Source organism: Stylophora pistillata, chromosome 9 (assembly GCF_964205215.1).
Source record: "Stylophora pistillata chromosome 9, jaStyPist1.2, whole genome shotgun sequence".
Classification (NCBI taxonomy): Eukaryota; Metazoa; Cnidaria; class Anthozoa; order Scleractinia; family Pocilloporidae; genus Stylophora; species Stylophora pistillata.
In genome coordinates this window covers 23681101-23692700 of record NC_142527.1, presented here as the reverse complement: position 1 = coordinate 23692700, position 11600 = coordinate 23681101, and the positions used below count along the sequence as shown (strand labels likewise).

Sequence of the window (11600 nt, the reverse complement as noted above, 5' to 3'; positions counted from 1 at the left end):
TTATTCTGTGATCAGGGAGCATTATGTGCTTATGAAAGTTCTTCTCCATTCAGTTTTAGCAGGTGACAAACTTCAGATCAATTTCACGCAGAGTTGTATGATAAGTATTGAGGTAACAAACTTAGGATCATGATCCTCTCTTTTTTTTTCCTCAACCCATTCCGAATTTGACTCAACAGTGGACCTGGTGTCGTTGCTTATTTTGGAGCCAAATTAGATTGTCAAAAGTTTTCTAAGAAGCTCAATCAACGTTCCATGGTGATTAGAATTGTCTGTTTAAATTGAAGAGTCTCTCGAAGAGTGAGAGCTTGAATATATATGAATACATTCTTCAAATTCTAGAGTTAAAGCTACATTATCATAGGAAAACATGCAACAACATTTTGTAGTAAACTGCAATTACATTTCAGGCGTAAAGCAGTCCTAATGCAGTTTTGATTATGTAAAAGTTTAAAGGAATTGGGTTTTTTTCGCTGGAAGGGGTCTGGGGGCCCGTTTCTCGAAAGTCCAGGTAACTTAACGGGCCCGTAAAGCTGTTCTGTTTTCATTCCAGATGGGGAATTCAAAACTATTGAAAATGATGCAATAAAACTATCAGCTAAAGAAATAAAAGGACTATTTTGGATGCTAGAACCTGCTTTCCTATTCTTTAAATTTTGAGTGTTAAACTCGGCTTCGGGCCCGTTAAGTCACCAGGACTTTCGAGAAACGGGCCCCTGGAACGAGAATTCTACTGAACTTCACCCTAACATTATCCCATTATTGGCTGAGGTTGACCATGATATCGTCAAATCATCAAATTCGTCATTTGTCGGAGAGAATCGGACGTATGCCTCCTGAGCCAGGAATGTTTTCACTTTAATGACCAGTGTTTGTTAGATGTAAAATCTCTAACACTCGTTGTTTGTTTGGTTGATCCTTCCTTAATCTCTTTTCTCTTCAAGTTGTCACAACGGGGACTAGCTTCTATCTATCTAATGAGGAAAGCGAAGGTCACTTTTTATCAAGGTGACACTTCAGATGGCACTATTAAGCTGTCAATCTATTTGTATCATCATCGTTCCATATCAGCCAGCGAATCATGTTGGATCACGTATGACAGTAGAGAGTTTAAGCAAATCCCTACGGCTAGCGCTGCTACGGCTATCGTGGTTGACGAGGCTTGGGGAGAGTTACGTCGAGAGAGCTACGTCGCCGTAGCCCGCCAAAATTAAACTTTAAGCTACGTGAACTACAAACCAATAAGCGTCTTCGCGGTAGTTTTTGCACGTCTAAAAACTCTTAATGACCTCGTTCAAAGAGATGAAGGATTTTATTTGAGATATATCAACAAAGTTGAAATGGTTAATTGGCCACCGTAATGATTACAAAAGCTGACGTTTCGAGCGTTAGCCCTTCGTCTTTCACTCCGACGAAGGGCTAACGCTCGAAACGTCAGCTTTTGTAATCATTACGGTGGCCAATTTACCATTTCAACTTTGTTGATATATCCAAATTATTTCGTTACTCCCACCGACGCAGCCCCAAACAGTTTCTTTCGAAACTATCAGCCTTTATTCATTTGGATTTTATTTTACTTTGCTATGACAAAGGGATTCTTAACGATGAAGAACTCCTGGTTTTGTACGAACAGTATGTCTCCAAGCTTAGACCTACCGTACAGTGTATATCCACTTTTCGATCTGGATGAGATGAAAGATGATGAATGCCTATCAGAAGTTCGAGTGAAGAAGAGAGATATACCTGCACTTGCACAAGCGCTTCAAATCCCAGACTGGAATACCTGTGATCAGCGGAGCAAGGAGATATTGTCTAATAGGCCCACTTCACTTCCCTATCACGAGAGGAGTGGCTTTTGAAGTAACGTAAAGATGCAGTACACAGATTATACTATCCTTTTTTTATTTCTTCTTCGCTCTTTGGCTTATTTTGGAGTAGACTTTCGATGAGACTTGTTTGGGGTACTAGTCACCGAGACAAGTCGTAGCCACCTTAATATGAATATAATCTGGTTTTATCCGCTGAGCTGATAATGTAAATCAGTCACTGTAGAGAGTTCCTAAGCTGACGTTTCGAGCGGTAGACCTTCGTAAGATTCATCCCAGTCGCCTTAACGAAGAGGTAACGCTCGAAATGTTAGCTTAAAAACTCTTCACAGGGGATGATTTATATTTTTAACTTAGTTGATAAACCAAGTTATCTTGTTACATTCCCCCACCGACGGAGCACCTCAGTTTCGTTAAAAATTTACCCCTTTTATTCATTCTACTTCAATATTACCTAGTGCGCCCCGACCTTATAAATTCTTTTTTTTCCTTTCACCAAAATCTCGTTGCCTCCGCCGTCTTTCTTTGTATAATTTCACTTTTGTCTGGGATAGAGACTTAAGCTCTTTATTCTAGCTCTCTCAATTTTGAAGATTCACTCCATCTAACCTTTGCCGTAGAACAGCGTTCTTTATTCATCCTCCGTAATGACGAGCATTTCACGGGAGCAAAATTACACGCTATGAATGACTTGTCTGATATGATAGAAAAGAGTTATTTTGATCATATTTCATTTACATTTACTAAGAAACAGAGTTATGTAAAATAAGCTTAGAAACTATCGCTTCCGCTTGATCATCAATTGTTTATGAGGGGCGCCAGGTTTGAGATTAAACGACAGTACTCTTCGCTTGAATTGTCCTCAGAGATTTATCTCAGAAGTCGCTAAGTTACCACGAGTACCATTCTTTCGTTCAATCTGATTTCGCTCTGGTTGTTTTCTAAGGTCTGGTGCATTCTGTTTCGACTTGTGAAGACAAGGAAGCCAATGGAAGGTGCGGCGAAAGGTTCGGCGAAATTCGCCATTTCTGAAGTAGTAAATCAACGGGTTGATCGCCGATGAAGTAAAAGTAATTGCCTCAACCCAAGGCCTTATTTTATTACACTTCCATTTTTCTTTCATATTACAAGATTTAAACAACAGTACAACTAAAAGTGACATCCATGTGATGATGCAAGCATCTAAAACAAAACCGACTGTTTCGATGGCTTTTAAATTTTGCATAGCACGAACTCCACTGTTGTCGCCGGAGTCAATAGGTTTTTTACCTGCTAAAATGCTTCTGAATTGTTTTCTTGCTAATTTGAAGATGAATGTATAGCAAAAGAAGACCACTAATAACGGAACCACTGACGCTGTGCATACAAAGGGCATAAAAAGTTCTCTTCGATACTTTCCAGGTTGAAAGAACACTATTGAGGAAGGAAGACTCAATGAGATAAACCATACTAAAATAATGACTGCAAAGCATCTCCTCTTGGTTAAATCGTCTTGATACCGAAAAGGGAACCGAATCGCAATAAAACGGTCGATTGAAACGCAGCAGACGTTGAAAGCAGTGGCGGTGGTTGTGTGAATCCACAACACTAATCTAATATCAAACAAAATAAAAAGAGACTCTTGGCTGAAACCAACATCTGATGACAATCCAAAACGGATTCATGACGAACCCAACCACAACGTCCGCCACAGATAATGAGGCTAAAAACCAGTTGGAAATTGTTCGTAAAGACTCGTTTTTATAGAGCAGCCACAACACGACTGCATTTCCAGTTACAGCAGCTAAGCCAGATAAAGAAAACCACAGTGGTAGAACGATGGAGGCTGCACTGCTGAGATTTTCATTCGGGTGGCTATCATTCATGGTAAGATGATGTAAAGTAACAGCAGAAGTTGAGGAGAAGTTTGAAAATCGTCTTAAAAGTGCAATTACGTGTCCTTTTAAGGGAACAGGTGTTACTGAATATGAAGAGATGTTTCTGCTCCTTTGTTTGCAGAGAATTATTCTGACTGAATTCTCCTTATCCACCATGCAAATTATTGAGAGGAACGCCTAATGTACGTGCGAGCTTTATGAAAAAAGATTGGCGTTAAATGCAAAATGGCCCTATTATCTTTTTCAAAAAAGCTTTGAAGATTTCAGGCTTTGCTAACTATTCGCAAAAGTTAAAAAAAAGCACTAAGAAAAGTTTCCCCCCGAAAGGCAGTTGCTTTTGTGACAAGAAATTTACAAGAAAACACAAAACATGAAAAAAAACATTAACGATTCTAGATCAGTGCAGAGGGGCCCTGACTTGAATCTAACTACCCAAATGTTAATTTGATCCTGGATACAAAAGTTAAAAATAATTACGTCGAGTTTCGAATTCAAAATCAATCTTAAGATAGTCTGTAATTTAATGCGTGTTACACGTAATGCGCAAGTGAAGCGTACTCGAGCGGGGAGGTCCGCGGCATTTTAAACACTAAAAATAGAAATAATTACGTTTTCAAGCCGAAATGAACGTAACGGGTCACTTACCGACCAATTAAGTGGAATGAAACTTTCACTGTCCATGCCCATTAGGCCTCTCAAAGAACACATTAGAATGGCTTGGGAAATTGTTCGTCTTAAAACGAGGAAGAAATATTTATATCATAAGGGAGATGTTATTATGTTAATTTTCTGGTCCACCGAGCATTGATAATCCAATTAGCACGATTTTCGGTATGAGCTCTGACGAGGAAAAAGATGGAAAAGAGAGGTAGTAAGGAAAGACGTATACCGCAAACGGTGAACACAAAATCGACTTCCAATCCTGCCATCTTTTTAATTTTCTTGTGCACTGAGACGTCAGTAACCAATTGCATAGGCTATAAAAGAAGTGTTTCTACCATTAGCCGTCGTGCGCCAAACTCACCAAAAGAGTGTTATAGCAGGATGTCATGACAGCCATGTTGGCAAATTAAATAAAATGAATTGGTGACAGTTTCCGTGTACAACGTCAGTCTTGCGGGATTAGAACTCTCTCTTCTTTTAAAAACTCTGCTCGCTCTAACATATTTGCATAGTTCCTGCTTACCAGATGAGTGCTATATGAAATATTTGCTAGCAAATAGGATTTTTATGCTTCCTATCACTTCCTTCTTCTTATTGTTGTATCATTATTGCGAAAAGGCAGAACTATCTTTTTTGTTACGTAATAGTAGCATACACGTGCCAAGTGGCCAGCGGTATCCCATATTCACCACAAGTACGCGCGATTCTGAGTGGATCAGGCACATTTGCCTCAAACTCGTGGACGAGCAAGCCAAAGTTTCAAAAAATTTGTAACATTCTTAACAATTTTATGTTTTGGAAAATGTCATTTTGATTGAACTTATTTCCTTGATAAACTGGCTTTGGGTTTTACCCATAGTTTACCCTTTGTTACAGGTACATTCCCTTTGCCTTGGAAAATGGCTGGAGTCATACCTATTCCAAAGGAAGGTGATCATGAAAGACCTAACAACAATAGACCTGTTTCACTACTGGCTACCTTCTCTAAAGGGTGCGAAAATGTGGCTTTGAACCACCTTATGGCTTTTTTAGAATCAAAACAAAGTCTTTTCTAACCGCCTCCCGGTTAGCTCAATGGATAGAGCGCTGGACTGTTGTGCGAGAGGTCGAGGGTTCGAGTCCCGGCCGGAACAACACTCAGGCTCTTAAAATAATTGAGAAGAATTTGCTACCTTTCTATAACATCAAGAAATGGTTAGATATTCTAGCCTTCTCGGATAGGGACGAATAAATGGAGGTCCCGTCTCCTGAAGGGTTAGGGGCAGGAGACGCTAATTTCCCACGCACGAGATTGCTGTGTGATGGATGTCCTCCCCCGGAGGTGGGATGGGTGGGTTTACTGGGCCCGCAATAATTGGCGCAAGCTGTTGCGGTGTCCCTACCGGTCGGCGAAACCGAGCAAAGCTGAAATAAACGATTTCCTTCAACAGAAATATCTCTTATAGAAACAACTGACATCATTCTGGAAGCAATGGATAGGCAAAAAGTTACTGCGGTAGTCCTTTTGGATATGAGCAAGGCTTTCGGTAGTCTTAATCATTACATCTTTTTTTTAAAGCTGCAAGATATCGGTCTGTCCCCTGCAGCTCTTAACTGGTTTTCTAACTATTTGTTCAATAGATTTCAAGCTATCCGCATCAATTCTGTACTTTCAGACAAACTACCAATTCAAAGTGGAGTACCGCACGGGAGCATCCTTGAGCCCATCCTGTTCAATATTTATGCCAACGACCCACCCTCCGTTCCTCACTGAGTGCTGCAAATCCAAGACATATGTTGATGACAGTAAACTTTACATAACTTTCCCCCTTCAACAGCGCGAAAATGTTGTGGAAGACATGAACAAAGACCTCACCAAGATCAGGAACTGGAGCTTTGATAATCGCCTCCTCCTTAATGCAACAAAAACTAAACTAATGCTGTTTGGTAGTCGCCGAATGATTGCCAAGATCCCAAACTTCAACCTGTCCTTGCTTGGTAAAGATCTGGTCCCTACCCGTTGTGCTAGGGACCTAGGTGTGATATTTGATGATCACCTTACTTTCAGTGATCATACTGTTAAGACCGTTTCATACTGTATGTCAAGCCTGACCCAAATAAATCGCGCCAAACATGCTTTCGACAAAGACTTATTTGTAACCATAATTAAGAGTTTAGTTTTTAGTAAAATGTACTATTGTTCAAGCGTATGGTCAAACACTATTGTTACTAATATCAACAAGTTACAGGCTATTCAGAACTTTGCTGCCCGTATGGTGACAAGATCAAGAAAATTTGACCATATTACACCAATCCTTAAACAGCTTCATTGGATGCCAGTTAAAGACTATCTATTTTATCGTGATGCCATGATGATATTTAAGTGCATGAACAGTGTGACACCGAGCAACCTTAGTTGCTAAGAGAGGCACGATTAGTGGCCGCTCGACTCGCAATGCATATACACTGGACATACCGCGCTACAAAACTGCTACGGGCCAGCGAAGTTTTTTATACCGCGCAGTGACCATTTGGAAAAACTTACCCAGTGATATAAAATTGACCTCCTCGACGAAAATTTATAAACATAAGCTGATAAATCATCTTCTGATCAGTCAATTTTGATTTTTAACATTTTATATATATAAATACATCTGATCCGTATACTTTTATCTCCCCTTATTGTAGTTATTTCAATTATAATTATTGTAATTATTGTAAGAATTGCTGGTTTTTACCTGAAGTAAGAGCCCTTTCCAAATATGGGCATCCGCCATAGTTGTGTCCCTCGGTGTGCGAAAGTTATATTAATCGCAAGTCATCTTTGTCGACCTTCTCCTGGTTTTTGTGGAATGGTTCGCTTCCATCATGGATTTACCGGAAGGTGAAGCTGAAGAAGACTTGAAGACCCTTCCCTTTAATATTCCTGTGTTGTCAGATTAAGCTAAGGCTTTAGACAAGCAAGTAAAGGGACGATATCTCAAAAAGATATCAGTCGTAGGAGTTGACCCTGTCAGTATTCCTTATGAGTAGTTTGACTCCGAGTGTTTGCCCCAAATAGAAGCGACTGATTTGCTTGGATATTTCGTCTTAGAGACAAGCTTTTATACAAGACAGCAGTTTAAAGCCTACAAGATGATGGCAATTATCAAACAATTCTTAGCCAAACTGGTTGGCTTACTGGTGATATAATACAACAGGCTGAAGTGCTGCTACAGAAAGAAAATTCAGTAATCGAAGGATTGTAACGGCCCATTCTAGGCCCAGCACATAACTTTGATGTTATTTCTGGGGAATTTGTGCAAATTCTGCATACCGGAAGTAATCACTGGGTTTGTGTAAGCTCGATCGGATGTTTGCCTGGCCATGTAAATCTCTATGACAGCCTCTACCATGATGCAACTTCCCAAGAAGTAGAAAACCAGACAAATGACTTGCTCGATGGGACACTGGCTAGTCTACAGTTTTCTTTCCGTGCAACAGCAAACAAATGGAAGTGACTGTCGCGTTTTTGCCATTGCCTTTACCACATGCCTTGCTTTAGGAATAAATCCAACCCATGTGACATTTGACATTCAAGGAATGCGTTCACATTTAATTGCGTGTTTTAAGACAGAAAAAATGAGCATGTTTCCATGTTTTTGAGTCTTACCAATTCTGTTTAATTAAGGAGGAGTGAGATATTTTTCTTTGGCATAACAATAAAACTCTTAGTTTTTATAAGTTTCCCAAATTAATATTGTGTGGCTCCAGAAAATGTCCATACTCACCCTATGAAAGGTCAATGGAAATTCCAAGGGGGAGGGTTTTACAAAATCCAAAATTTACAAGTCAAAGTATGAAACTTAATTGGGAATTTCAGGGAGGTAGAGAGGGTTAAAAATGGTAAAACCTTCTATGTTGGAGGTATGGATATTTTCTGTAACCACATGCACATTTTACTGCAGGGCTAATGTAAGTGAACATCGCATAATTTCTAGGAATTACTACTCAACAAGGGGTTAAATGGGTCTCACCAGGTGAAAAGTTCAGGTCAACAATATTTGTTTATAAAATGAATATATGAAGTCCATATATTTTGAACTGCGGTATTAAATACGTATGATGCACGATCCTTCGCAGTAGATAGCGCTATTTAGGCAATAGCGAAAATCAGACCTGAAAAAAAAAAAAAAAAAAATCAGGCCTCTACGGGATTCGAACCACTGATCTCTGCGATACTAGTGCAGCGCGCTACCAATTGAGCTAACAAGCCAACTGGGAGCAGGCCGTTAGGTATGTTAAGTATGTTAAGTATATGGACTTCATATATTCATTTTATCTGATTTATCATCACGGATTTATTACGAATCAACTTAACGGCTTGCTACCAGTTGGCTTGTTAGCTCAATTGGTAGAGCGCTGCACTAGTATCGCAGAGGTCAGTGGCTCGAATCCCGTACAGGCCTGATTTTTTTCAGGTCTGATTTTCGCTATTGCCTGAATAGCGCTATCTACTGCGAAGGATCGTGCATCATAAGTAATATTTGTTTATTTTGGTAATTTTTTCAAAATACTACATGTTCCAAACAAGGGTCTCTTCATTTCAGTCTAGCAGTTTTAGTTGAGCCATTGATGGGCTCCTGACTGCAAAGATTAGTTAAAAGTAAAAAGACAATACATATTTACTGATTATTCCCTTTGTTAATATCAACTGTCTGTTTTATTGTGATGTGCATGTAACAATGAATTATCATGTTGCAGGGTTTGGAAAAACTTGAATACCAGCCTTCCCTGCAAACAAGCAGCTCTCAGATTTCAAAAACTTTATCATTTAATGAGCTATAAATACCCTTTTCTTGTTGAAGAATGATATGCTAAGTATAGAAAACAGGTGTTTCAAAGAGTTTGCGACTGAAATGATTAATCAAAAGGAATTATTGGAGGGCATAAATTAACAAGGGCAGAACAAACCCTTACAATTTGGTTTATCATGGGGATCTTAGTATCTGGAGTTCCTCTACAGTTGGAAGAGAGAATTTCTGTAGGCAGTGTTCCTTCTAGAATGGCGTACTTTCGCTTCAACAAACCAATAACTCTCTCCACATGGATTCTCACATTTGCAATGCCCCTTGTTCGCTCCACATCTACAGGATCTAACTGTGACTTTCCCTTAGTAAATGCTGGGATTACTAACTTGGCTTGTTTCAACCCAACGCTATCACAAATAGTAAATCCCCGATCAGCCATAACCATGTCACCAGGAAGTAGGTTTTCTAAAAACCCACAATTCTCAGTCAAGTACTTGTCAGAGGTGCGGCCACCCCAAGCCTCAGACACAAAACAGACAGTTCCTTGTGGAGTAATTCCAATAAGAATTTTGACTGTTATGGTGCTTATAATTAGAAAAAGTCTCTACCCTGGCAAGTAAGTTTGTTGGCCTATCAATAAACACCTCAAAGCAGTCAATTATTACTGTGACCTGCTTACCAAAGGCATACTGAAAGGACATAGGCATTGTCCCCCATAGTCTTTCCCTGTGTGGCCAAAAAACCAGGGGAGACAGTCGGGCATCCATCACCATCATCCACGATGAAAAGATCCTTGAAACTGTGGATATTGAAACCACAAACCGGTAAGCTAGGTCTTGAAAGTGAACGTTTAGCCGCAGCTTGATGAGCACCATGATAAATTCCTGAAATCTGTTCAGGGATTGTGTGCGGCGGGTAATGTACTTGGCAACATGCTCAAACGCCACCATGAGTATTTCCCAAGAAGGCAGTCCGGTGTAAAATCGAACTTTTTCGTCCGTATCAAAAAACTCTTTATGTGGTGCCTTGTACCAACTTTGCCTAGCATTCAGAAGGTAGTCAAATTTTTCGGTTTGCGTTTCGGCGTCCAGTTTTGTCACTGCTGATACGCAAGAAGCGGTGCTCGTTTCACTCTGTTCTTCTGTTTGTGTTTCGACATTCACTGTTATCGCAGTTGACACGAGGGAAGCGGTGTCTGTTACACTTTGTTCGCCACTCGCACAAGACTCATCTAGCATCATTGCTTCGCTCTTTTCTTCGCTCTTTGAAGTTGACGTGCTTGGTGGAGCGGTAAAGTCTATGTCAATTATACGCTCTTCGCTTCCATCGATACATTTTCTCTTCTTGGCTGCCTCTTGTTCTTGCCGCTCGATCGCACTCTTCCTTCGGGCCTTCGCTCGCTCACTCCTCTGAGCAGCGGCGTCCGCATCTTTTTTCTTGTACTCTTTCTTGGTTAAATGACGTGTTGGAATCCAATCTTCATTGAACCTGTCCCAGTTTGCTGCAGACCTGCCAGAAACGAAGTGACGACTACAAACACGCTCGTTCTGCAAAACATTCTTTGTTTTCAGGTCAGCACGACCTATCGCGGAAATCCAAAGATATCTCCTCTCTCGGGTTAACTCTTCGAACTCTTCGCCTTGATTAGTGATAATAGCAGGTATAGAATAAAAACGAATGCTATCTCGACCACTTTTGTTTCCACAATTGCCAAAGATACAAAGAACCATGACGCTTTCTCGCATTCACTCTCTCTCATGCTACTTTTTGTTTACACCTGAGGGACACAATCATGGCGGATAGCAACGGTTGTCAAGTTAGGGGTCACGTGGGTGAAAACCAAGAATTGTAATTATTAAGATAGCTTTTAAGAACGAATGTTACCAACGGTCAAACATTTGGGGGCAACAGCCAAAAAATCGATTCGGCTCATACCCTCAAGTTGGGTAGGCCCTATAGTGAAACAAAGCACTGCATACTTCGTTTGGCGAAATATCAATTTATTTTCGAGAAAATCGATAACAACTGAATTTCGTTAAAATGCCGCTTTTGAAGCTCAAAAACTCAGACGAATCTTGGAGTGTCGCGCCACGAACTGACAACACTTAGACCGATAAAAAGTACCAAATCTTGAAAAACAACATCAGTACATATGTTGACAGCAGTTTGAGCAATTTTGGATTGTTTATTTACACAATCTAGTTAAATTTATCCGACCTTCGTCTTACAAGATTAAAAATAGGTCAGAAGTAACCCGTTATTTAACTATGGGGTAAATAAAATAATGGACTGAAAATCTGGCTTTTGGAAGGCGAAGTGTTTTTCTTTTCGGTCTCCAAAGGATTTCTTGAGGTAATGATTATGTGCGATTTAATCAAATTTTAAAGTTGGATAAAATGAGCTGATTTGACGTTACCATCAGTTATTCGAAAATGTACACATTCACACGCAAACTCAATTGTTTT

The 11600-nt window shown here is 40.0% G+C and overlaps 1 protein-coding gene and 2 pseudogenes across 1 annotated transcript; 1 reads left to right on the top strand and 2 right to left on the bottom strand.

Moving 5' to 3' along the window:
- Positions 1–2688: 2688 nt before the first annotated feature.
- Positions 2689–3691, bottom strand: LOC148723894 (beta-2 adrenergic receptor-like; annotated as a pseudogene).
- A 1574-nt stretch (positions 3692–5265) lies between these two features.
- Positions 5266–6768, top strand: LOC148723893 (uncharacterized). Its single transcript, XM_088734502.1, has 2 exons — positions 5266–5296; positions 5987–6768. Exons 1-2 carry the CDS (start codon positions 5266–5268, stop codon positions 6766–6768), a joined length of 813 nt encoding a protein of 270 aa, XP_088590628.1.
- A 2479-nt stretch (positions 6769–9247) lies between these two features.
- On the bottom strand, positions 9248–10865 carry LOC148723892 (uncharacterized; annotated as a pseudogene).
- Positions 10866–11600: the final 735 nt, after the last annotated feature.